The following is a 27009-nucleotide window of genomic DNA, read 5'->3' as shown; positions in this document are numbered from 1 at the left end:
TGACGAAAAATCTCGGGCGAGACACATGCTACCTAGCTCTCCCTTAAGATCCAAAGAGTCCCACTCCTCGATCCTTCCTAAAGTGAAATAATAAGACTCCAATAATCGAAAACTATTGAGCATCATAAAAATATGCAACCTTACAACGTAACTATGCCATTTTTGACACATAGCCCATCACAACTCATTTGATGCCTTTTGATTGCCAAGCTTGGCAGTGTCAAAAGGCCGTACATTTACACGAGGGTCCCAATTCTCACGTGCATAGTCATTTCTATAACTTTTGACGTGGAGGGACGAGTCAAGTGCTCGTACTACTCCTTTGTGTGACTATGAGGGTAGACCATCGGTTTGGTGTTCACATAGGTATCCCTAATAGTGTGTGACCACAGTCTTACTACTTAGTACTTAGGAAGAAGGAAGATGGTAATCGGTCTCGTGCACCCTTGAGGGTCTACAAACATGGGGGTAACGGGTGTCAATCATGAGTGCTCGATCGCGAGGGTTTAATAAATGGCATAGTGGAGATGTTGCATTGTGAGTTCACAGGAGGTTTGAACTTTGCAGGTTTATAGAGGTGGACAGAATTTAATGGTCCATGCGCTTTACTTCGTTCACGGGAATTTAGAAACAACCATTAGCTTGGTAGACGTGGTGTGGGGTGTTCCCAGTGCGTTCCTGCACTAATTCTCAGCAATGGCTCCCATTCTCTCTAATAATTACTAGTAGTAGTACTACTACTACTGTCGAACAGAAAGAGGCCGGCTCCTCTCCTCTTGCAGTGTGCAGCAACGTAGTAGCGACCCGCATCAGCCCCATGCGCCATGCCGCCCCATATCTTTCACGCGGTCTCCGATGACCCCTCTCGCCAGTTCGGCTGCATGGCCGCCCTCTTCCACCTCCTTCACCACCAGTATCCCCGCTTCCCCCCCCGCAAGCGCAGTCCCAACAACATTATGCCCCCCTCGACGACGTCCTCTGCGCCTGCGTCTTCAGTTCCCGGTCTGCAGCTTCTTCTCATCTCTTTCATAATTACCTCTAATTTAACGCCTGTCTTTTGAAAATACAGTGTTTTAATCAACGCGAATTTTTTCTTCTGTTGCATGCCAAGCAGACTACGGCCATGCCGGACCTGATAATGTGATCAGTGATACCCATCGCAGATCATGCGGCAAGAAAAATAGCAGGAAAGTAGCTGCTAATGGCAAGAAGGTAATGCTCAAGTTCTTCACGTGTCAACTTTCTCGTATTTCTGGACGCTGATGCCGAGCACGTATGATTAATTATAGCTTGTTTTGTTGCATTAAACAGGGTTTAGCCACTAATCCGAGATATAATTCTGATGCTAAGTCTAAAAACAGCCCCGAAAGAGTGTCTAATCGCTGCAAGCGAAGTAGTTCTTTTCTTAATTCGCCTACGCCTAGCATTATTAAGGCGCCTGCATCTAGTGCAACACCCTGTCATGAGAAGGCTGAGATGTCTTCATGCTCTGAATGTAATGAGCTTATTCATGAGTCACCCAGCATCTTCAGCAGCTCAAGGAGCACTAATTACACTCTAAGGCAGTCACCCAAGGCAAAGTGCCAAACTGCAGATGATGAGAAAGCCGGCATACAGATCAGTGCTGTCAGCAGTAATATTAGTTCTGCGCTGGCAAGTAGAATATGTGTTAATACAGAGAGTAGCTCATCCCCAAGCTCCCCTCATATGCCACTTGCTCAAGCTCTGAAGGAGGCGCGCCGCAGCTCTCCAACCCGTTCTGCCGTCTGCAAATCTCTCTTCATGGACAAGCCCCGAGCTGCCATGGATGTAAAGGCAGACTTGGAACGCACACCAGCGGCGGCCAGGTCATGCCGTCGCCGACTTGATGAAGATGATCACAAAGTTACTGATAGCCTTTCCATGGCTCGCCTGCCACGAGCTGCGCCAACGCCTCAGACTCTCCTCCACGGCCTTCAGGAATCGGTGAAAGTGCTCAAGCAGTTTGTGGATGGCTTTGACACACATGATCAATTAGTGCAGCAGAATGCAAAAAAGAATATTTCAAGCAGCTCATCATGGTGGTCCAATGCAAAATCCAAATCACGGCTTTTTAAAAGCTCCGGCCACCACCAGCAGTTATGCACTGGCACGCAGAAATATTCCAATAGTGGTAGTACGTTTCATATTGGTGACAATTTATATGCTCCGGCTGCAGCAAGAACCTCATCCTTTGACTATAACGAGGCTGTTCGGATTTCGCAGAAGCTTGAAGAAACCCCTGCGAGGCTTTCTCTGGATGGGAGAGAGCTTGTCCCTAAGGCAGTGATGAAGCTCAGAGAGGCCATGCGCCTTGGTCATCTTCACATTGATAATAGTGCAGAGCATCCCCTCGGCAAGTTTATTCAATCAACGCAGGCAGAAGGTTTCGATGGAAAGAGTACTGATACTGCAAGGTCGACTTGCAGGCCTTTAAGTGTAGCATGTCGAAATTCATCACTGGAAGAAAATTCACCTGTTTCTAAGCTGGAAGGCGATGCTAGAGGCCAACGCTCTAATGTAATTGCCCGCCTCATGGGGTTAGACAGTCTTTCGTCTCCAAACAGAGAAAATTATGGTGGCAGCACAGATAGCAAACCAGTCACACCACGGCAAACTTCTCAAAGACCTTCATTATTATTCAAAGATCTGCTTACTAGTCGATGTTCACCAAGATCAAAGCTTGACCAGCCAGGTGGCCATATCAGCGCCTCCATCTTTGCAGCTGCGGAGCAGATAAGAGTGCGCGATGCTGCATTGGCATCGTCGACCTCTACATCCAAAATGGGAGCATCGAGAATATCTGCTAATTCTCAGAACAAGGGCTGTGCATTTGTGCCCCATTCTAGTAGTCTCCATTGTTATAATACACCGGAGGCTCCTGGCGATGTGATCATTAAGGAGGAATATGATGGTACTCCTAAAGTTATATTCCGCAAAGTTCCTTCCAATGAGAGTACAGAATCAGCATTAAACAGCAGCTCATGTGGCACCGTTGAATATAGACAATATTTATCCAAAGCTTCAAGCTGCAAGGCAACGCAAAGGAGGCACGCCAAGGTTAATGAGGTGATGCCAAGTAGTATATTGGCTTTGAGCTGCAGGGAGTCAAATAGTGGGAGTAGAAGAGCGCTATCAGAAGCAGGTAATGCGCCTGCCCATAAAGTAAAAATTAGAGATAAAGAGGACGTCCCGACCAGAATCGTGGTGATGGAGTCTCGAAGGATGACTGATTTGCCAGTTCTTGATGAATTCACAGTAAGTCGAGGTCGAAAGGAGGTTCCGGCCAAGAATTTACTACCTTCGGCCGGATCAATTAGACCAGCAGACGCAGGCAACCATTACATCAAACCGGCTGCAGAGCTTGGCAATGCCTATGATTTTCTCTTATTTGAAACAGAAAATGCTCGCTCGGCCAATCTCCTTGCCAGCAGCAAGAAGGGGGACACATCTTCCATAATTAAGCAGCACAGAGGCGCGGATGCACACGACAATCGCAAGAGTGCGCATGCGCAGAATCATAAGCATCTGGAAGCAATACTGAGGCGAAACAACGACATAAATTCTCGTCCTCAATGGCGATCGAAAAAAGAATTAGCCTTAACAGTGCCTAATTGTGTTGGGATGGGGCAACCTGAGCGATGGAGTATTCCTAGTGGCAGGCCTGGAGCAGCTAGTGTTGATGAGGCAGCTAATTATTCAGTAATTAGCACTCATTCAGAGGGTTCGGAAGGTTACCCAAAGATGGTCGAATCAAGAAATATAAGCAGCAGCTGTGTAGTTAATTCTGCGGCTCATGCAGGCAGGCGCAGGAGCCATGATGATCAATTGGTGGAATTAACGGAAACTAGTGTTAGTTTAACTGCTACAGATGAACAAAGTGCAAACAAATTATTTACATCAGATCAAAAGAAAAACAGGAATGTCGCAACTGGCGATGAACGACTAAATATGAAAGGGGGAAGCCGGGTGGGATATGCAGGGCGCCGCCGGCCGGAGGGTGCAAAGAATGCTGCCTCAGGTGCAGATGTGGTATTGGAGGCAGCTAAGCTGATGGATGACAGAAGTAGGACGTTGTATCACTCTTCATGCGGGCCGCATGAGCTGATTCATGAGCAGAGGAAAGCAGCAGTAAAGGCAAAAAAGATGGCGATGGCAAAGAATATGAGTAGTGCATGTGGTCATGAGAGGACTGGGATCATGGTACGAGCTCGTGTGGCTGATGATGCAGGTAGCCCTATATCCTCATTACCTGCTACAAGCACGCGAATCCGGCCAGGAGTAGGCGCTGTACAGCCTCATGAGGCGCTTGCTACGATGTCCTCCTCCTCTAAAAAGGCGAGACTATACTCTATACTCGTGTCTTTCTTTGATTTTGCTTGAATTGCTTCGAATTCTCTGTCACTGATAGAGCTTCATCACACATATAGGCCTACATATAGATGAACGCGCACGTGCGCGCACACATGTGTGTGAGAGAGAGAGAGAAAGAGAGAGTGATGAAGCTCTATGTATGTGTGTATATATTTATATACATATACTGTTTTGTGCATGTGTGTCATGTGTGTGTATACATATATATACTAGTCTGGCTGGCAGCCTGTGTGTGTGTGTGTGTGTGTTATTGTCACGCGTTGTGTTGTCGGGTGCTGCAGGGAACACATGCCGGATCATGGAGCGCTTGCCATGTGTGTGTGTTTTGGGGGGGGGGGGGGGATCCCCCCTCCTTTTATTATATATATATATATATATATATATATATATATTAGTACGGCCGGCCGGCTTCGACGGCCTCTCTCTCTCTCTCTCTCTCTCTCTCTCTCTCTCGTGTGTATGTGTGGTTGGGGTTACAGGGAGCACATGCTGGATGAAGGAGCTCTCGCCATGTGTTTTTTTTTTTTTGGGGGGGGGGGGGGGGGGACCTCTTTCCCTTTTATAATAGTATAGAAGTATAGATATGTGTGTGTGTGTGTGTGTGTGTGTGTGAGAGAGAGAGAGAATGTGTGTCTACATATACACATCATACACATATATTGTTGTGCACGCGCGTATATGTATCACATGTTTGCATATAGATGTATATATATGCACATGTTCATTGGAAGAGAATAAAAATTAGGGTATTTCAACTAGAAGTCCTCGACAAATATGTCTCAGCATATTGACATGAAAAATCAAGGCCAAGAAAATGTTTTTTGGACTACATAAGTAGTCCTTATTAGTAAAGGGTTGGATTTTAGGTGCATCTCTGGACCATTGGATTAAGCTTGCGGATTAGTGCCACTTACGGAATAAAGTAATTTTCTATCTGGCAAAGAGCCACTTACTATGAAATTCTTTTCAGTAGCCTTATGTAAGCCATAGTGAATTTTCACCTTGTTTTGGGGGGTAGTTCAAAACGTACTTTTTGAAGGGTAGCTAAAATCTACAATAATTGTTTTAAAAAAAAGATGCATAAAAAGTGAGTTAATTATGTTCTTACAACACACCTCAAATTGCAACAATTGTAGATGTGCATCTATCGTGCTAGTTTGAGGTAGAATATTCTCTGATCTTCAAATAGTTTGCACTCTCGTTAAAAACTTATGTTCCAACCTACAAAAATTGACCTCTATACTTGGCTAATAGTTTTAAGCCCAGTCCTTGACCAAATGGCTCAATGAGTTGGCAATCTAAGTGCCAAAAGTGTTGCTGACGAGCTTTCTTGGATTACACTTATCCCATGACACTTATCAAAATAAATGCCCCTCATAAGAATGCTTTGGTTAACGTATATCCCAATTATGTTGAACTTTTTGGACTACAGAAGTAGTCCTTAGTAAAGGGTGGGATTTTGGGTGCATCTCTAGACCATTGAATAAAGCTTGCGGATTAGTGCCACATCGATCGCAACCTAATGATGATAAACATTTTATTAGTTATTTCTTTTAGGCTCTTGTAAGAGGGTGTTAGACATTTGTGTACCTCTCTCTTTGAACAAAGGCATTCAAAATTGTGTCAAACACTATTTTTTAATGCTTTTGGGATATATATAATATAAATCGTTTATTGCTACACTGTTTTTTTTAACGGTAATATTTAATTGTGATACCATATGTTTTGCAATACTAGTGTCACTTTCAATTTTTCTCTCTCAAATTCTTCTCAATAGCCTTACGTAGGCCATAGTGAAATTTCACCTTGTTCTTTTTGTTAATGCAATAACTTTCATTGTTCACCAACAGACAATCAACTCAAGTGGTGAAGACCACCCGACGATCCGTCATCAGCTAACCGACCTAGCTCCTTGCAATGCCCAAGTCATCTCCTCGCAATCATCACCAGCTCCCATCATTAGTAAGACACTAACACACTCCATCCTTTTCTTTTCCCTTAATTTGAAAATAAGATTTCTATTTTTGTATTTAATAAAGGCAAACGTGCATGTCATATAGATTTTAGGATAAGTTGACTATCTTTGAAGGTTTTGGCATTATATTTCTCTAACATTTGTAGGTCTTCTCACCTTCAAATCTCAAAGGTGAATTTCAAAATGTATAGGCTATAAATTACACTAAAGAGAGTTTTTCCACAAGCATTGGTATGTTGTTATTTCCCAGTGAATAATGAATAATGATTGAGATCTAGTTTTATAAATTGGAGCGACAAAAAACCCCGCCAATTAGGTCAAAGGGGGTGTCAAGATTTACCTTGCTTGTACGTGGGCGGGGAGAGAGAGAGAGAGAGAGGGTTAGCTCAAGGCGGGGCCTCCACAAGAGGGGGGAATTGTTTTTGTTAGCACTACCCCCTCCCTCCTTGTGTGTGGGCATGAGAAAACTTCGATCAAATCCATCCCATCATGTCTTGTCTCACAATATCCCCGCCCCCCTTGGAGGCCCTTCCAACTTGCAACAACATAGCAATGAAGTGCTATACATTTGAAAATAAAAAATCCTAGATACACTAAGGCAACAGTCAAATTGTGTGGAACATCTCCTTGGACAGAGGTGTATTGAAGACATGGCAAGATCATATTTGCCTAGGAATTGTTGCACATGTTTTGGACCCACCAATTCGACAGGCATGATGCGACTCCTTCAAAAACCATGCATGATGCGAAGCGACTCCTTCAAAAATTAGCCATGCTCGCGGTTACAAAGCTTTGGTTAACGAAACCTTCAAAAACCATGCAAGGTTGAGTGTATACCTCAGTTGTACACCTTCAATCGTGAAATTCGAGCAAAAGGTGAACTCCCTATATCACCATCTTGCACCCTAGCAGCTTTCCACAAGCTCGCAAACTGGTTGTTACTTCGACTCAACTTTAATTGCTATTTTCATGTCCACATTGTGTAAAATAAACTAAAAACAAGAAAAGACACGAGAAGTCTTCCATTTACGTGTAGTCTGAATGCACCCTAAGAGGGTTGTCCCATACACCCACTAAAACAACGGCGAAGAAAAGGGACTTACTAAATGTAGGGAGCCCTTTATTATATTTTTTTTGTTGTCCATATACCCATTAAAACAAAAATCCAAATTGGAAGAGGAGGTAGGACGAGCAGGCATGAATGTATAGGATGGGTGACTGTCTTTCCTCGTCGAGCCATCATCACCTTTTCCCTCGAAGTCCACGACCTGTCCACTTTGAATTCAAGGCATACAACAATGGAACTTCACCAGGCTCTACATGATGGCCATGTGCATAGTGGGGTTCAACCTCAGATGCACATGTCAACACTTAGGCGTGTTGGCTATGGTGGTACTGCCCCTTTAAGCTCTGTCCCTAACCCCTTGTTTTAGAATAGACCTTTGTTGCTGATTGAACCTATGAATCCAGGAGGATACTCTATTGCTAATGTGCGAACATGTCTTATTAGTGGTGGACCATTCTATGCAGCAATGGTTGATCTGCCTTCCACCAGTGCGTACCCTAACTTGGAGGATCTACGAATGGAAACCTCTTCTCGCCGATTTAGCTTGCTCATATCTCATGTATATGGATAGAAGCCCTTAGGGTAGGTAGGTACTTTGTCTTCTTCTATCAACATTGGAGTGGTTAAGCTCATCCATAAGAGAGGACCTAAGAAATTGGAGGCCCACTGACTTCAATCCATAACATATTTTCCCTTTCTTTACCTAGGAGAATCAATCCCATTATGGACTAGATCACTCTTCCTTAGCAGAAAGGATTTACTAAAGGTAGATTCATATTGGAATCCATCATTACTATTTGGGAAGCAGATGAATTTTCTCAAGAGAGTGGTCAAGATTTTGTCTTCTTACATATAGATTTTGTAAAGCTTATAACAAGATGCAGTGGGACTTCATTTTTCACTTATCACATTTGTTCACATATTATTTGGTAATGCCAAAGCCAGGATAGCTATCAATGGAGACCTCAGAGAGGACTTCTTCTTAACCAACTCAATGATACAAGGGTGCCATATCTTCCCCCTATTGTATGCTATTTGTTCAGATGTTCTTGATTGTTTCATCTAGGATGCTATGAGAAGAGTTTTTTAAAAGGTATTGCAATACCTAATGCCACAAAAGATCTCTGTTTGCAATAGTTTGTAGATGATACCAATGCCATACCAAGGAATGACAATCAATCTATATCTGATTTTTGGGAATGCACGGAAACCTTTTGTGTGGCCAATGGATCAGTCATAAACCACTCAAAAATTGGATATAAGAGTTTGACAGGTTCTGTTTCTTACCTAATAGTTGATGTAGGTCGCACCCCAATTATGGATGGATAGGTGTTTAGGCTATTGGAGAGCCCAATGGGGTTCAAAGTCTCCCTCAATCAAAGATGGGAGGAGATATTGAAAAAATTCAGACAAAACATTTTCAAGTGGCAAAGCCATAGCCTATTATGAGTGCGATAGAGCTAGAAGATAGCAAGATGAGGCGTTCATAATGTACAAGAACTTGGGACTTGAAGATAAGCTTAATATTGATTACAAGACTTAATACTTTATTAAGAGAGCTTGATACATGACTCAAGTACAAGACAAGGCTTGATTGCAAGGACAAGATTTTGAACATAAGACAAGAACTAGAAGAGGGCTTTCTTCATAGGAGCCTCACAAAACTGGTGCTGGCAAGACTGAGCGTCTTGTGACCCCAAGACCCCTATTTATACTAGTGCTTGAGGAGGTTACTTGAAGAGGTTATAACTTTCTAGGTTCTTTTTGAGGAGGTTATAATTTTCTAGAACCTTCTTGATCCTTCTAGAACCTTCTAGATCTTTCTTCAACTTTCTAGAGTTTTCCAAATACTTCTAGATTCTTCCAAAATCTTCTCCAAGCTTCTAGAAAATTCTAGAATCTTGAAGGAATCTTCTCCAAGATTCTAGAAACCTCTTGTCTTGTACTCGAGTCATGTAATCCAAGTCTCCTATCAAGCTCTCTTAATAAATTATAAGTCGTGTACTCAAGATTAAGCTTATCATCAAGTCCCAAGTTCTTGTACATTGTGAGCACCTCCTCTTGCTCTCTTCTAGCTCTTGTGACCCTTATTTATACTAGTGCTTGAGGAGGTTAGAACTTTCTAGGTTCTTCTTGTGGAGGTTAGAATCTTCTAGAACCTTCTTGATTTTTCTAGTTCTTTTAGAACCTTTTAGATCCTTCAACTTTCTAGATCTTTCCAAAAACTTTTAGATCCTTTCGGAATCTTCTCCAAGATTCTAGAAACTTCTATATTCTTCTTCAATCTTCTAGAACTAGATTCTTGTAGCTACTTCTAGAATCTTTTTGATACTTTTAGAACCTTCTAGAATATTTTGGATCCTTCTAGATTCTTGTAGTGACAATACAGACGATGATGCAAGCAATGATGTAGGCAAGGACAAGGTGATGACATCAACAATGATACAGGTGATGTCATAAGCGATTGACTTTCAAGCATCCATGACATTACACCCTCCTCTAGCGACGAGTTCCACGAGGAGCGGTGGTGTTTACTTGACTTGGGTTTCCATGGATGTTGTTGATGGAACTCTTGGACTTTGAGAGGTGCATGTTGAAGATTGTGTGCACGTTTCCAGGTTCGTTCACTCACATCATATCCTTTAGAATGCACCAAGTACCTACCACACGAAACTTGAGAATGTAGGAGTTTTTCGACCTCATATTCGTCATGTCGTTGAATCTCAACCGGAGGAGGTGATTGTAGGGCTCTTCCTGGGAGCTTAGATGTGTGACAAGGTTATAGGACTGAGACATGAAAGACTGGATGGATTTTTATGGATGAGGGGAACTAGAGCCAATAGGTGATTGGATTGAATTGACAAATAATGTTAAACAGGTAAAGCCTTCAATAATCTAGCTTTTTTTAGGTACGAGATGAACGTAGATTGCGTCGAAGGAACCACACTTTATCCCCCACTTTGTATTTTGGATGTTGCATGTGATGTAGATCTGCACTTTCCTTATACTTGGATTGAGCTTCTTTGATATGAATTGTAAGTTCTTTGTGAATTGCAGACAACTATTGTGCAAGATTAACATCAGTTGGATTCTTGACCTGATGGTGTATGTGGATATCCTTTTTGGGATGTTGACCATAATTAGCAAAGAATAGAGTGTAATGGATGGAGGCATGAAAAATGTTATTGTACGAGAATTTTTCTAGTAGTAGGAGTTTGATCCCATTATCCTGGTGATAATTGATTGTACAATGAAAATCGTGTTCCCAAACTTGAGTCAGTCTCTCTGTTTGTCCATCACTTTGTGGCCGATGGGCTGACGAGACGTTGATTTGTACAAAGAATGTACGACCAAACTCTTTCTACAACATATCTATCGTTATCACGGATTATCGGATGACATAGTTTTTGATCGAGCCCTACAATTCATCTCTAGTTTTTGGAAAAGCTTCTAGTGATGATGCAAACAATGACATATGTGATGATACAAATGATGGCACATGGGATGATGTAGGCAATGAAATTAGCGATGATGCAAGTGATTTCATAAGCGAATGGCTATCAAGCATCCATGATGAAACCCTTCTCTAGCTTCTAGAGCTTTTGTTCTTAGCCATTTTATTCTTCCAGCAATGATTTACTTTCTATCTTGCTGCACCCCAGTCAAATACCAAATTCAGAAAGCTTATGCTTTGGTCAAAAAATTCTTGTGCCGGGTAGAGATGACAACCACCACAAAGCACCTAAGGTCTCTTTGTATATCTTTTAACTTCCTAAAATCAAAGGTGGACTTGGTATTTTAAATATGGACTTGATAGCTACTCAGATGGCAACAAAATGGATTATGAGAGATTCTAGCTCTATTGATTATTGGGCTCTCCTTAAGGGATTGTCACCAACTCATTTTGCAAAGCTATAAAGCCTTGACCAACATGGACTGTAGAGATATTATAATCTCTCCTCTCCCAATCAGGACTTATGGCTCTCCTATTGTATGCAAGTTCTAGACATGTACATCCTTGAACACTATCAAAAGTTCATGGTCTCCATCTAACTCTTTCAAGATAAATTATTTTTGTTTCATGTTTGATTCCCCTTGGACATGCTTTTCTGCCAGAACATATAGATTGCATATGGGAAGAAGAGCACACAAGTGCTTTAAAGTAGGCATAAGTGTTGGGGAGGTCTGTGTGTCAAAAATAGGTTGAAAAATGAATATGAGTTACTGGAACCTTTCAACATCAATTTGATAAATGCTAGATAGTGTATGGACAGAACAAAGGAGATGCTTTCAAAAATTAAATTGACCCACAAAGCCAATCTTAGAAATAGCACTTTGCAGTTCATTTATTTTGAGATATTCATGGAGTCCAAGGTTGTGGATGGACTAGATGATAGCATGAAGAATACGTTGAGTAGAAAATGGAAGCTCCAATGGAGTTGCAAGCAGTTGGAATATAGATTTAAGTGTATCTAGGCCTACCCACTAGCCAGCAAGCACAACTATTTACTTTGGCTCATCATGCAACAGGGAGTGTGGAGTGGTTCGAGGGATCTACAGATCAAAGTTGGTAATGGAATTTGTTGAAGATGTAGAGCTACTGTTGAAGATTGTTCTCACCTCTTCTACATTTCAGATCTAACCAACCAGTAAGGATATGTAGAGGAAAGTCTACAATCAAATATGACCTTTCAGGACTTGTTATTGGGCCAATGTAAAAGGCTAGATATTCCCTTGTGGAATATATAGAGAGGAATCAACATTTTGCATGTATGGATTCAAAGGAATAGTGAGTGGCAACAACCCTCCACATATCTCGTGTCAAGAAAGACCTAGTCCAAGCTGCCTCAAATCTCTGTAAATTGACTTGTGAAGCTGTTGAAGACACATTTTTCACTGATCTATAAGATGGAAAAGATGGAGTACCCTTTTTCCCAAGTACTACTCCGAGGCAAGGTTCACAATGAGAAATCTCATTTTGACATAGTTCATTTTTGTTGGGAATGGGATCGTGCTAGCTAGGGTGGATGAAAGAGAAACATAGTGCAAGTGTGTGAATGTGTGTGTAAGCAAGATTATCACTCAAGTGAATTAGGTTCCAAGATATAATTAGCTTGGACTCATTAAACACAATCTTGAGTATTGACTTAGCTTAGCACATGCTCACCACAGACAAGAATGTAGTGCAAAATAGAGTTGTGTTTATTTATTCATGAAAATAATCTTTAAGTAGATCTACAACCTTGCACCACAGCATGTGGGATAATTCCACTCTTCTCTCCTTGACTCACACTTTAAGACAAAGCTCACACTTTACAATCCTCCCCTTGAGATTTGGACTAAGACAAAATAGTGAAGATGCAATATCCACAAATGATAATAAGTTCGTATTCACACAGGATGGTAAAATCCACAGAGACTGACAAAATCCACACAGGATGATAATATCCACACAAGAAAATAAAAGTCATCCCCTTTAAGTAGAGAGGTTGCATCTTCAAAGTACGTCATCAAAGTACATCGTCATAAAAGACAAGGTTGTTCTCGTCTTCATCTTCTACCATGTGAGCTGACGCTTTGATAGGTCTCTTTCCTTCGTATCTTCTTCTGTTGCTTATACTATTGATTCTTTCTCCACTGCTAGTGCCTCCATTTGGTAGCATCAAGAAGAAGGGTGTCCCTTCTTACCGCATTTGTTGCAAGGTTTGTTTGTGTAGCAGTATTTTGCTAGTGTCCCATTCTTCTACATTCAAAACACTTTCTTCCAGTTGATGTTGTCGATGGCGAATATATTCCCCTTGAGGATGTCGTGACACAAGCCCCTCCTGATGATGTTAACGAACCTTTTTGCTTTCTCTTTTCTGCTTGGATTGAGTTGATGACATCTTGGAAAGGTGGAGCCAGTTCTTTTTCTTCAAGAATTGTGACTAAGTGGTCATAAGAAGGTAGAAGTGCACTTAATAGTAAGGCCACTTTTTTGTATTTTGGTACTTTGACTGATATGTAAGTGAGCTGTGTGACAATGCTCTTAAGCCTACTTACTAGGCTAGCAATGTCGTCCCCTTCAATCATTGCAATCTTGTAAAGTTTCTTTTGAGACTAACTTTACATCGTTTGGCCTTGGCTCCAAAATTACTTTCTAGGACATGCCAGGCTTCATGTTCATGCTTACATTCGTTTACGAAATGCACATAGTTGTCATGCAAGGAAGTGATGATAATTCCTAATGCTTGTTCGTCCTTGGCCAAATTTTATACATTTGCTATGAGTGTAGATATTTTAGTGTGCACTCCATCGGGTTTGGCTTGTTGCTCTAAAGCAGTGCTGATGACAAACCATAAACATTCTTTCATTAGGTAACCCCTTAACTTTGTTTGATAGGTGTGAAATCCCTCCCCGTTGTACTTCTCAATTCACTTTTTCCCCATTGTGCTAACATAGGGGTCTTAGCTTAGGAGATTCTCCTAGCCAGTGTCTACCTCTTTACATGAGCACGAGTTTCCCTCCGGAGATGCTAGAAAATATATTTGCAATTTATTGTCTTAAAGCGGCTAGTGTGGTCTTGGTAGCGTTTCGCTACAGTATTGCAGGTCGACAGGTCGGTGACCTTCAAGGACGCGACGAAAACTTTTGAAAATGCATGAGCGCCTCTTTTAAGGTTTGACAGTCAGCGTCCATGTGGGGGTGGCCCTTATGTCACCCCTTTTTGGTCAATGGCTTTATTCAATGGGGTGTTCCCATGGCTTCAACAAGAAAAAATCTACCCTCCTTGTTAAATGCCTTCATGGAGCATTTAATGTTCGACACACACACACACACACACACACCCCCATAATTAGGCTCTCGAGTTGAGAGTGTGCAAAATTGATCGATCTCTAAACTCTGCAAATGAGAGGTGATTTGAGCACGAATTGTCTTGACGGGAAGCTCTTGCGACGGGCTATGCACACACACCAATTGCAAATGCCAATTTTACTAAATAAAGAAGCAACTGTTGAATGGAAATGCAATCTCTTAATGGAAAATTAATGAATTTGAATGCTAATTAAGCTTCCAATTAGCCAGTAAGTAGTGGCCCAAGAGTCTTTAACTCAAGAACATGCTCAAGCTAGCCAATGGAGTACTAGATAGGCATGCGATATTTAATAGAAGATAAAACCTAATGCATCTAGCTAATGGTGATTAAGGAATGCTAATTGTACAAACATGAAAATGCATAATAGCAAACCTAGCTAGTATACCCGTGGCTCTGATACCACTTGTTGGGAATGGGATTGTGCTAGCTAGGGTGGATGAAAGAGAAACATAGTGCAAGTGTGTGAGTGTGTGTGTAAGCAAGATTATCACTCAAGTGTGTTAGGTTCGAAGATAGAATTAACTTGGACTCATAAACAAAATCTTGAGTATTGATTTAGCTTAAGACAGACTCACCATAGACAAACATGTAGTGCAAAATAGAGTTGTGTTTATTCATTCATGAAAATGAGCTTTAAGTAGCTCTACAGGGATAATTCCACTCTTCTCTCCTTGACTTACACTTTAAGACAAAGCTCACACTTCACAATTTTGGTATGGGTAATTGTACTTTCTCTTTTGCATCTTAATCTAATTTTACCTTTCTCCAAAAAAGAAAACAAGTTGTCCCTGCTAATATTGATACACACATACATTTTTACTTGTTGACCTTCAATTGCATGTTGACAAGGCGCTTCTTTCATGTAGGGGGTGGTTGAAGCACTCCTCAACTTTGAGGGTGAGAAAATATAGTTGTAAGGCTGTTTTGATCCTTTATATTTTAAAGAGTTTATGGGGCACACCTTATTTTTCTAGAGGGCCCTTTAGAAGTACCTTTATAGGGTCCAAATAGATGTTAAGATGTTTTCAATAGTATATAACAGATTTTGGAAGGTTTTAAAAGATCCACTATCTCTTGGGTCAAATCAATTTCTCCTCGTAGTTATTTTAATGTATCTAAGCCAATAGGTATATTGCTCTCTATTTTGCATATGATTTTTGCCTTACAAAACTTAATCAACTTGATGTTTGTACTTTTGCATCTTTCAGCATATTTCTGTAAGTCATATGTTTGTGGTAATTAGATCCAAAGTTTTGGAAGGAAATATTCATATCTTTTGCAAATATTTTTTAACATGCACACTCATGTATCTACATGTGTATGTGCATTCTTGTGTGTGTGTGTGTGTGTAACACATTTTTGACTAGTACCTTTGGAAAGGTGTGGGCTGGTAAAAGTTCTCTCCATGTGCAAAAAAGTTCACCGAGAAAGGAATGTACAATTATCATGAAGCATGTTAGGTGTCTTGAGGGGTCACAAAATACATTTTGGAGCTACACCTTCCTTGAGTTGTATGCCCTTCACAGTGATCTAGTTGTTTCCAAAACCATAATAGCTTTGATTCCTTGTTTCCACTCCTCCATTTTTCTTGTTTTTTCCAAAAGATAATATCAGTTCCTTGCTTTCCTGGATATTCTTCTTGTGAAGAGCTTTGCGTTGCTATATAATATGCTAGGTAATGTTACATATTAAACGTGAAAATGGGGCTCTAAGGTAATATTGAAGTAGCATCCAAGACACCTTGAAGTGGTTACCTGAATACATACTATGGTCCAAATTTAAGCATCGAGAATGCTATGCATACAATGTGAGGAATAGGTTTTTTTTGTCTAGTTTTAATTGTATGCCATGAATATACCTACATTATCACCACGGCCATATAGGTGTATGTGATCACAAATATACTAAGGTAACTACTAGAAGAAATTAAAAACATATTGCCACCTTGCTACTTTTAATGATTTCTTGCTCTTCTCTTTCTCTCTCCTTGCTATGAATACTCAATAGTAATTATGACAACTTGTCATAGTATTGGTGTGTAGAAGTTAGAAAATTCTAGAGTGTAATATAGAAGAGATTCACTCAATGATATATTTAATGGAACAAATACCTACTTGAGGAAGAAGGAGAAAACAAACTTATCAGGTGTGCCTCAAACAACACTTTGATCTTGGAAAGTTTCTTGTAGATTGAATGAAGTGGCTCATAATCGAAATAAAATTATTTTTGTATATTTTGCAGATGGAGATAAGGAATACCTCATTAGTCAAGCTGAATGTGAGAATGAGATCTCCAAGTGCTTTGAAGCTACTTTGCTCCCACCACTTGACCTTTTCTCCTCCCTCAACATCCTTTCAAACCGTAAGCACTTTGTTTGTTGTAATCCACTCGATAATGTCTCTTTAGAGAAAGAACAAAGTGAGAAAGCAATCAATTGTTGGAGATGCCTTACCTTTTCATCCTTATCTCCTATTGTTCATTCTATCTTCATGTCTTTGGAAGATAACATCTTCCACGACCTCCTCTTAGAAATTTTATAGTTAATTCATGAGAAATTGTACTATCTTGTTAGCAATACCAAGGCTCATGATGATATCAAATTGTATCTCAAAGATTGTCAATGTAAGTTTTGAAAAGATAAAGGACTTGATATAGCTTCTTTGGGGAGCTTTTGAACCTAGTTTGGTTGTACTAGACGAAATAGGGTGAATTTTGGTGAAAGGAAATCACTCTTTGGACTTTTACCCTTCCATCTACTAAGCACATCTTGGTTGATATAGCTTCTTATTTCCAAAGGATGAAACAATAGTTATAAAAATATATTCTCAAAATCTCCAGATGCTAAATGCAACATAAAAGTTATAATGTAGAAAACATTCACTATTGGAGAGATTAAGAGAAGCAACTTGATAAAAGGTTAGGGCTTTAATTCTTCAATTTATAAATGCTCCTCTAGGTGTATGATTGGTTGGGCAAGTAAAGACCAATCACTTTCTTTGGGGTTTTGTACGTACTTCAATTGTATCAATTTTGTACTCCATTTATTTTGAGCATGGTACATGCATTCGTGTTGAAATGATTATGTCTATATTTATCACCATAGTCACAATCTATGAGAGTTTTTTGTAGTTCTTCTAGTAGTTTGGAAGAGAATTTCTTTCAACACAATACCCTTCATACTTCTGTCTATACCCACTTTTATTTACCGTTTAGTAGTGAGGCGGTCCGGGGCGGGCAACAAGAAGAGCAACCTCTAGACACTGTTCAAGGCTCCCGTGCTGCTCAATTGGGTTGGGGTTGGAAAAAACAACAAAAACACACACAAACCCGCAACCTAACCCTACACAAATTTGGGGCACCACCTAGTTTGGATGCGAACTAGGACGCGTAAAGAGAGAGAGAGAGAGAGAGAGAGAGAGAGAGAGAGAGAGAGAGATAGTGCTCGGGCTGCTTTGAAACGTATCGACAATGATCAAGCAAACACAATTATATATGTAAGAAAGAGAGAGAAGGGGGAGGGGGTGTTTGTTGCACTAATACCTTCTTACAAATCTGTCATGACCAATCAAAGTGATATTAGTATTTGTTCATCATAGCTTGAGTAAATTACCCCACAACACATCACAAGAAAAGCCACCCCACTCACTGTCTTAAGGCCAGGGGAGTCCTCTCCACCCTGTCGCCCTCTTACAGTATGTGGGATTTATGGCTAAATTGATGACAACACTAGAGACAAGCTATCAAGAACTTAACAAAAAAAAAAACACCAAGACACTTACACATCATTGTTGTCCATTACTTCACGTGGGAAGAGAGACAAAGTATCCAAGCTTAGTCCAAATCCACCCTCCTTGATTCAGCAAATGTTGAGCTTACACTAGTAGGAGAAGTGATAGATTTCCTACTCTCAATTGAGTGATCACTCTCTCTCTTACAATGGCATAGAGTTCCCTTGCTAATCTCCTATTACAACACATGCACATGCATAAGACAATGAGCTTCCACTCAAGAGCTCCTTCTAGAGAGGTTGAGCTTGGCTTCTCAAGCTATAGCATAGTGCTCTTGCTTATGGCTCCCCCTTTTATGCTAGCTACACCCTCCTTTTATAGCAATTTTGAAGGCTAGGGTTACTTCTCTAACCATGGTTGGGTTAGATTTTCAGCAATTTATCTAATTTCCTTTGCTTGGAATTATGAAGAAGTTGGTGGGGAAAGAGAGAGGAGAGAAATGGAGGTGATAGGACTTTTCATAGTGGGTTAGTGTTAGTAGAGTTAGTATTAATTTACAAATGGAATTGGATATTTACAATGGGAGTATCCATGTAGGATACAAATAAGGAAGAAAAACTCTTAAGAGGTAAGAAAAGGTGGATTTCTTACAAAGTTGATGCTCCAAGTGTTTTGAGTAGGGCCAATTTTGACGCTTGTTGACGGTCCACTAGCTTTGACGGTACATTTTTTCTCCACTCTTGACCTTCCTTGAGAGACAAGGTAATTGAAGCTGAGTAATCAACCACCATGATGTTGTCTTTTAAGAGAAGAGGCTGAATTTTGTGGTTTTTTTGATAGATATGGGTAATTTGGAGGAGGAAAAATGAGACTAGGTGGTCAATTTTGGAATGAAATTGTGTGTGGGAGGTATGAGTTCACCATGGTTTCTCTTATTCTTCAAGGTTGAGGAGAAGGTGAGTAGGGTGCAGAGAGGAGTGGTGAGAGAGGTGGGGATGATGAGTGGAGAAGTGTGTGTGAAAGAGGAAAATGATAAAGTGGAAGAGAGAGTGTGGCTGCATAGCATGGGAAAACTGGGGTCCACTAATAAAATCATAGCTCACAGCTCGTAGCTCAAAAAAATATGAAAACATTTGAGGCAAAAGTTCAGCCCACGAGCTACAACTTTTGTTTGTATCACCTTTTCAAATTCGGAGAGCAAGTGAACTTTAAAAATTCAGCAAAACCGATCGTTTTTTTCCACTGCACAAGGTCTTTGTGGGGTCCTTCTTTGGATCATTCTTTTGAATACCTCCAAGAGTGAGCCCTCCATAGTGCATGTATGCATGCCACCTACCCTTGACCTTATTTGGTAGATCTATAATTGAAGATATTGTTGAGATCATGATATAAGTGAATAGTACAACTAAGAAAATCAAATATTGAGGGGTCTAAAAAATATGTACATGTCAAATATAAATAATATAAGTGGAAAAAATATAAAGGGGTCAAAAGAAAACTGTCTCATTATGAGGCTACCATAAAAAGATAAATATTTTTGGTGTTCTAATTTTTTAGAAAAAAAAAACAAAATAGATGTAGGAAGGGAAAAATCACAATAGTGAAAAAATATACACATAAATAAAACTAGTTTTTTTTGGATTTTTGTTGGGGTGGAGTTATACCAAATATAAGAGAAGCTTACATGAAAAAATTTCTATATGGAATAAAGAGTATGAAAAATGGTAAGAAAAATTGTGGTAATGGTGAGACAATGTACAGAGCATAAATAACACACACCTAGGTAAAAATATTTAAATAAATACCAAAATAATTATGAAAAGATCTTTTATTTAGGCCCTATATACAAAGAAATATTTACATACGCATGGGCCATAATATACTTATATTTTTTATATTTTTTATTTTTTTGGCTCAACTAGCCCAATGCCTAGTTAATTGAGGGTTTTTTATTTCAGTAAGGAGATATGGGAAAAGTCCCGTGACTCACGCACGCCTATGTACAGTGAAATGGTAGGGATAGCCACAGTGTTTGGGTGATTTTGGTAGGGTGAGGTAACTCACTGTGGCAATTACAAAGAGCCGAAAAACGGCTATCATTAGCCCTCCCCCTGGATGATGGTCTATTCATGTACCATCATAGAGCATCTTTTCCAAAGAGAGGGCTTCAGAGTCCTTGACGAGATCTTTATTGTTTAGCCCCTTAGAATTTTGGCTAGAGTTACACTCATGCTTCATGTAACAATACTTACATGAAACAGTGGCCTTTTGACAGATCTTTGGTAGATCCTTTGGTAGAAGGCGACTCAAATAGGGCTTCAAGCGATACCCGTTTACTTTCCTGGAGTGCTCTTCACCATTCAAGTCCATAAGCTGATAGTAACTTGAATTGAAAGCCTTCTTGACTATGTATGGCCCTTGCTATCTAGTTTCAAACTTGGCATCAAAACGATTATCGAGTCGATTGTCATACCTTAGCACCAAATCTCCTTCATTGATGCCTTTGTCCTTTAGTTTCTTGTCAAGCTTCTCCTTCGCCTGCGTAGCTTTCCTCTTGTAGCACTCGTATGCTGCTTCTCTTTTCCACTAAAGCTCAGCTAAGGTAAGAAGTCTATCCATCCATGCTTCTTGATCATCTTGTGCTACTTTGCCATGAAGTCGCATTGTTGGAATGTTGAGCTCAATTGGTTGTAAAGCCTCTTGACCATAGACCAAGTGAAATGGTGTGAACTCCGTGGCTTCCCTATATGTGGTTCGATATGCCCACAAGGCACCATCCAAGAAGTCATCCCATAATTTTGTCTTGTTTTGCATCATCTTTCTAATGATTCCTGCAATGACACCATTAGCCTTCTCCACCAAACCATTTGACTGTGGGTAGTATGGTGTGCTATGACGATGTAGAATGTGAAGCTCTTCACAAACTTCTGTGAGCAAGCCCTTCCTAAACCCTGGACCATTATCAGAAACAATCTCCAAAGGTGTGCCAAATCTGCAACAAATGTGATTGTACACAAACTTGCTAACTGTCCTCTCATTCACTCTTGCCACACTTTGAGCTTCCACCCACCTAGTCATATAGTCTACAGCCACTAGAATGTAGAGTTTACCATTTTTTGTCTTAGGCAGAGGACCCATAGCATCAATGCCCCACTTTTCAAAGGGTCCATTTGCAAGCACTATTTGCCTCGGGCCATGCACCAACCTTCTATTTCCATTTATCTGACAATTGTGACAGCTTTTACACCAATGTTGAGCATCCACATGCAAGCTTGGCCAAACATACCCCGCAAGAAAAATCTTCTTCACAGTTGATTCTTGGGCAAAATGACCACCACATGCCTCTTCATGCAAACCTTTTAGAATGGCTGGAATTTCCTCGATAGTTGGTACTCTTCTGCACACTTGATCCTTCCCTCTTTGATAGAGGGAGCCTTCTGGGAAGAGATAGAAACTTGCCTTCTTCATGAGTCTCCTCTTCTGAGCCTTCGTGAAGTCTTGTGGAAACTCACCCTCCAAAATGTAGCCGATAATGGGAGCCAATGACTCCAATCCCTGGTATCTCGGTTGCTTGACAGCTGCTGCCACCATGATGACCTGCACTTCTCTCTCAACACATGTAACTGCTTGTTGTGCAAGTAAATCGGCATCTTCATTTTGTTTCCTCGGAATATGATATAGTTGCACTTCTTCAAACTGATTAAACATCTTACGAATGGCATGAACTTTTGCCCTTAAGCTTTCATTCTTGCATGCCCAAATGCCTAAAATCTGTTTAACAATGAGAAGTGCATCTCCCTTTACCATGAGACGTTTATCCCTTGGCCAATGCACATCTTCAAACCATGAAGTAGTGTGTCGTGTTCTGCTTCATTGTTGCTAGTTGACCCTGGTAGATTGACCTTCTCTTTCATGACCACCTCTCCACTTGGGTTGAGCAACACTAGCCCTCCCCCTGCTTTCCCTGTGGCTCGTCGAAAAGCTCCATCAAAGAACAAGGTAAAAGCATTGGGAATACTTTTTGGTGGTGGCAATGGTAGGGTCTTTACTTGAGGCACCTTAATTTCCTTCTCATGTACCCTATAAGTGAGAATCCCTGCCAATTGTGCACGCACACTATCTTCTACCTTGAAAGAGTATTGAAACTCTTGCAACTCCATAATCCACTTTGAGATCCTAGTACTAAGATTCATTTGAGATGACACCCAAGGGAACAAATTCTCTGCGGTGAGGATTACAAAAGGTTTTGGGAGCAAGTAGGATCTAAGCTTTCTCACCGCAAACATGAGAGAAAGCATCATTAGTTCTGCTTCTGTGTAGTCTCTCTCCAAAGCATTCATGACCTTACTAGCAAAGTAGATGGGTCGCATCCTTGTACTGCGGGGATCTTGTTGTAGCAATACGGCACCAATTGTTTCCCTTCCAACACTAGAGCTAACAAAGAATGTGTACTCCCAACAAGGAGGCATGAGTGTTGGTAGCTCTGACAAAATGACTTTAATGTTACAAAAATACTCTTCAAGTTCATCAGACCATGCAAATTCTACTTGTTGTGTCAACTTTTGCAAAGGATGAAGCAACTCCGAGGCTAAGTGAATGAAGCGTGACATATACTTCACCTTCTGAATGAAAGAGATGACCTCCTTAAGACTCTTCGGTGATGGGAGCTCAATAAGAGCCTTTGCCTTTGAAGGATCCACCTCAATGTCTTTATAGGAAACCTTGTGACCGAGCAAGATCACTTCATCCTCACCTATGTGGCACTTGTCGGGGTTGAGTTGACCTCCCATGTCGTAGAGCTTCTTTAAACCTTCTTCTACCCTTTGTAGATACAATGATTTTGAGCTATAAATGCAGAAATCATCAATGAACACCCTAATTGACTTTCCAAATAATGCTTGAAACACCATGTTCATAAAACTTTGGAATGTTGCAGGAGCATTTGTCAGACCAAATGGCATGACTCTAAAAGCATAACAACCCCAAGGAGTGATAAAGGTTGTTTTCAATTGATCTTCCAATGTGATACCTATTTGAAAGTAGCCTGAGTAGCCATCACACACAGTGTACTTCTCATGACCAGCTACCTCATTTAGTATCTCATCCTGAAATGGGAGGGGAAAGTGATCTCTTTTTGTTGCCTCATTGAGTGGACGGTAATCCACACACACCCTCCACTTTCCGTTTTTCTTAGGAGTGACAACAACGGGAGAGACCCACTCTGAATTCTCCTGTGGATAAATGAAACCTGCTGCTAGAAGCTTTCTTACCTCCTTGAGTAAAGCCTGCTCCTTGATGACTCCTAGCCTTCGTAGCTTCTGGGCCTTAGGTGTGGCCTCTGGCTTCAACTCAATTTTGTGTTGAACATCATCTACTCCACGCACATCAGTGAAGTCTTTAGCAAAAATCCTAGGAAATTTCCTTAGCACACATTTGAACTCCTCTCTTTCATCCTTTGTAAGTGTTGTTGATAGAATACCTTCCAACATCCCTACATCTTGAACACCTTTGTTCTCTTGAGGACCTACCTCCTCCAAGCCTTGACAAGAGGTCTCTTGGTTGCTTGGCTTAAACCTTACCCCCATGACTTCGATGGAAGACTCCTCTTCAGTAATGCTGCCGCTACTTTCTTCTTCTGAAGTGCTATCGGTCCAACCTTCTTCCGTCTCACTTTGAGATGATTCTTCATGGAGCTCCTCTTGGCGTTGCTCCTTCATGTCAAAGACAACCTTCTTATGATTGTCATTCCAGCAAATTAATTTCCCACTCTCCCAATCCTGCAAAGCTCGCATTTTCATTAGCCATGGTCTTCCTAGGATAAATGGATAACCACTTCCCTTGGTCGACATAACATAAAAATCCACCGCTTTCTTAATGCCAAAGGCCTCTACAAAGACATTTTTACAAATGCCCACACACCTAGCCTTGCTATTGTTTGCCATCTTGACTTTGATTTCAGGTGTCTCATGGATGTGCATGCCTAGTCTTTGCATGAGTCCCTCTGTCATGATGCAAATTTGTGCACCCCCATCCACTAGACCTTTCCTAACCAATCTTCCTTTGATGTAACAGTCTAGCACCGGTGTAATGTCCTCATTCATTTCAGCTTGTGCAATTTTTACAACAGGCACACTCTCTTTTACCTTTCTCCTAGTGCTAACTGCCCTTGTTAAATCCCTCCTAACTTGTGGACATAATGCAAGAAATTGAGGCCATGAAATATCAGGACCCTTACCTCTCATGTCTTCCAACAAGTTGTACGGAGCCATACCATGTCCAAGAGGGAAGTCTTGGAGGTTGATACGACGTCGAGTCCTCTTGGTTTCCTTGGTCTCCTTTGCCTTTTTGCCTTGTCCATGGTCACTCTGTGATGTGACTCCTTCTTTCTCTTTACCTTTCCCTCGGCCACGCTTAATGCCATTGGTTTCCATGTCAACCTCATTTGAATTTGTCACCTCTACCACATGCACATTTGGATCTGGCAAAGGTGGAACTCCTTCTACCCCTTGTGGAGGTGGTCTTGGTCCATTTGGCCTTTGTAGAAGCCTTGGTTGTTGACCATCTCCTTCTCCTGCATTCATCACTGGGTAATTCAAGTTAGGTCTCCCTGGCTCTCCACGGGGCCAAGGACAATTATACATCCCATGTCCAGACTCTCCATAATTCCAACATTGCAAGACTCTCCTAGTTCGTGGCTCTCTCTCTTCTGACTTCTTTGCTTGTCCCTTTGGACCTACGGCTTGGGCAAGGTGAATTGACAAGCTGCTTAAAGATTCATTTAACTTCTCAATTACTTCCGCCCTTACCTCAGGAAGCTCTTTAGATTTTGATGCTTGTGACTTACCTTTGGGTCTAAGACCTTCTATTGGAACCTCCCCCCTTAAGCACTTGAGTTTCCTATATTTCTCAGCAGCCCTAGTTTCAGCTGCATCAAAGGTAGAAGGTGCACCCGCCTCAACTTTTACCTTAAGGTCAGGAAAGAGTCCGGCTATGAACCTCTCCTTCTTTATAAATTCAGCACCATCACCAGGGTTAGCAACATTTCGTATCCATAGAGCCCAAAGACGTAGGAACTCTTGCTTGTACAAGTAGTAGTCATCTAAGTCTTTTTGCTTATGAGAAACAATGTCTTGCCATAATTTCTGAGTGTTTTGGGGATCAAAGAAGTATTTCTTGAAACGATTCAAAACTTCTATGTAATTCCCCTTAACTTCCTCAGGCAAAGAGTCAAACCAAGTACTAGCATCTTTCCTAAGGACCACCTCAAACATTTCTACACGTTCTTGATCAGTTACTATCCTCTTGATACGGCAAGACATCTTGAAATTTGCTAAAAATAATTCGGCATCCTCTCCAGGCTCTCCAAAGAAAAGAGGATATCCAGATATTTGGCGTTGGCTCTCCATTATTATGAAAGATTACAACACGAGTTACAATAAGGGATACAATAGAGATTTAGAACCACTAGCCTGCAAATGAAGAAGTAAGAAAATACCACTCTGGGTTTTCTTCTTCAGCTATCCAAGCTTCAATGAGGTCTCGATTTGTTTGATCAAAACAAAAAGGTAGACTATTGATGAGCTCTAAGAAGGGTTGAAATTCTTCAAAGCTAAGGCGATAAACAGAAATCTCTAGAACTTCATTTTCTGGATCCAAAAGAGCAACCACGTCCCAAGTGATAAATTGCACTTGCTCTACAATTCCCAACGCACAAGCGGTTTGTATAAAAACTAGATCTTCATGCTCGTCGAAGGCCGTGAGAAAGTAGCAATTGACTAGGAGCTCCTTTCCTTCGAGTTCCACACAGTCGGAGTGAGGCAACCTTCTCACAATTTCATAAAGAACATCCTCATCAAGTCCAATCAAGTTTGCAAGATTTAAAGACTCCACTTGTGCTACAAAATTCCTGGACAAAAACTCCTTAGGATTATGGTTAAATCATTCAAAAGCATAAAGAGATTTACAATGTCTCTATGAACAAAGTGTCATAGAAAGTAGAGAAGGATGAGAATTTATACAAATTTGCAATCTTCTCTATGCTCTCTTTATTAAGACAAGCTCTGAATAGCTCCCTATCTCCTTTGTTGAAAGCGAAAGGAAGACTATTAATAAGACGCAAATGAGGGAAAAATTCACCAATTGTGAGTCTATGAAGCATGAACTCTGGCCACAAGTTTCCTGAAGAGTCTTCCTCAATGGTGAAATGCACTCGCCAAACGCCAAATTTCACTCTATTTACCAATCTCAGGGCACACACTAGCTGGATGAATGCGCGGTCTTCCTTAGTGCCCAACAACAAGAGGAAAATGGAATCCACGCGTAGGACCTTCCGTCTTAACTTCACCACCCTCTTGTTATGAGGGAGACGCCTTACTACTTGCTCCTGCAACTCAATTGGTAATAGAGCTAGATCTCTAAGGATCGAACTTTCACTGCACACACATTCCCGGTTAGAACAAATGATCGTTTTTTTGTTTCTTGTAACAACTTGGACAAAGAAAAAACAAACATACACACTATTTTGCCGGGCTGGACTTCATTTTAAAATAAAATGAACACATGTACATCAAAAGAAGTGTGGTAGTTGATGAGAGGTAGAATGACAGGGTTTGGTGATGCAAGAATTTCTCCTACTCTTTGGGCAGCAAACATGAACACCATTCGTTGTTGAAAATGGATCTTTCTACTAATTGCAACGTTTATTCTAATGTGTGGATTAAAATGAAAGGGAAAAACCTCTATTCCTGGGCCATTATCCATGGCCTATGCATGTCCTAATGCTTAAAATAACACAAAAATATAGACGTCCAAGCTAATATCGTACCTAATGAGAGGCAAAATAAAAGGATTTACCGAAGTGTTTATCTGGGCTAACCTAAGAGGACCTAAAATTCTACGAATTACTCGCTGAAATTGCAACTTAGTACTAACAATTATGTGTACCTTTTGCCTTGCAATGGGAATGAAGGGATTATACAAATTCTCGTGATTC

General features: G+C 40.8%; 1 protein-coding gene across 1 annotated transcript; it reads left to right on the top strand.

Annotated features, from left to right (window-relative positions):
* Positions 1-502: 502 nt before the first annotated feature.
* LOC147454187 (uncharacterized) lies at positions 503-17005 on the top strand. The gene is made up of 5 exons (XM_086516198.1): positions 503-1002; positions 1115-1212; positions 1312-4356; positions 6243-6354; positions 16531-17005. The coding sequence occupies exons 1-5, from the start codon at positions 825-827 to the stop codon at positions 16827-16829; spliced, it is 3732 nt and encodes a 1243-aa protein (XP_086372324.1). The 5' UTR covers positions 503-824; the 3' UTR covers positions 16830-17005.
* Positions 17006-27009: the final 10004 nt, after the last annotated feature.

Source organism: Adiantum capillus-veneris, chromosome 7 (assembly GCF_014529385.1).
Source record: "Adiantum capillus-veneris isolate H3 chromosome 7, ASM1452938v2, whole genome shotgun sequence".
NCBI classification, from domain to species: domain Eukaryota; kingdom Viridiplantae; phylum Streptophyta; class Polypodiopsida; order Polypodiales; family Pteridaceae; genus Adiantum; species Adiantum capillus-veneris.
This window is presented reverse-complemented; position numbering and strand designations above follow the sequence as displayed.

Excerpts from the sequence above, each read along its gene's own strand:
- LOC147454187 (XM_086516198.1), top strand. The coding sequence starts at position 825 with ATGCCGCCCCATATCTTTCACGCGGTCTCCGATGACCCCTCTCGCCAG. Across the intron at positions 4,357-6,242 it reads TGTCCTCCTCCTCTAAAAAG|ACAATCAACTCAAGTGGTGA; the intron begins GCGAGACTATAC and ends GTTCACCAACAG. Across the intron at positions 6,355-16,530 it reads ATCACCAGCTCCCATCATTA|ATGGAGATAAGGAATACCTC; the intron begins GTAAGACACTAA and ends TATATTTTGCAG.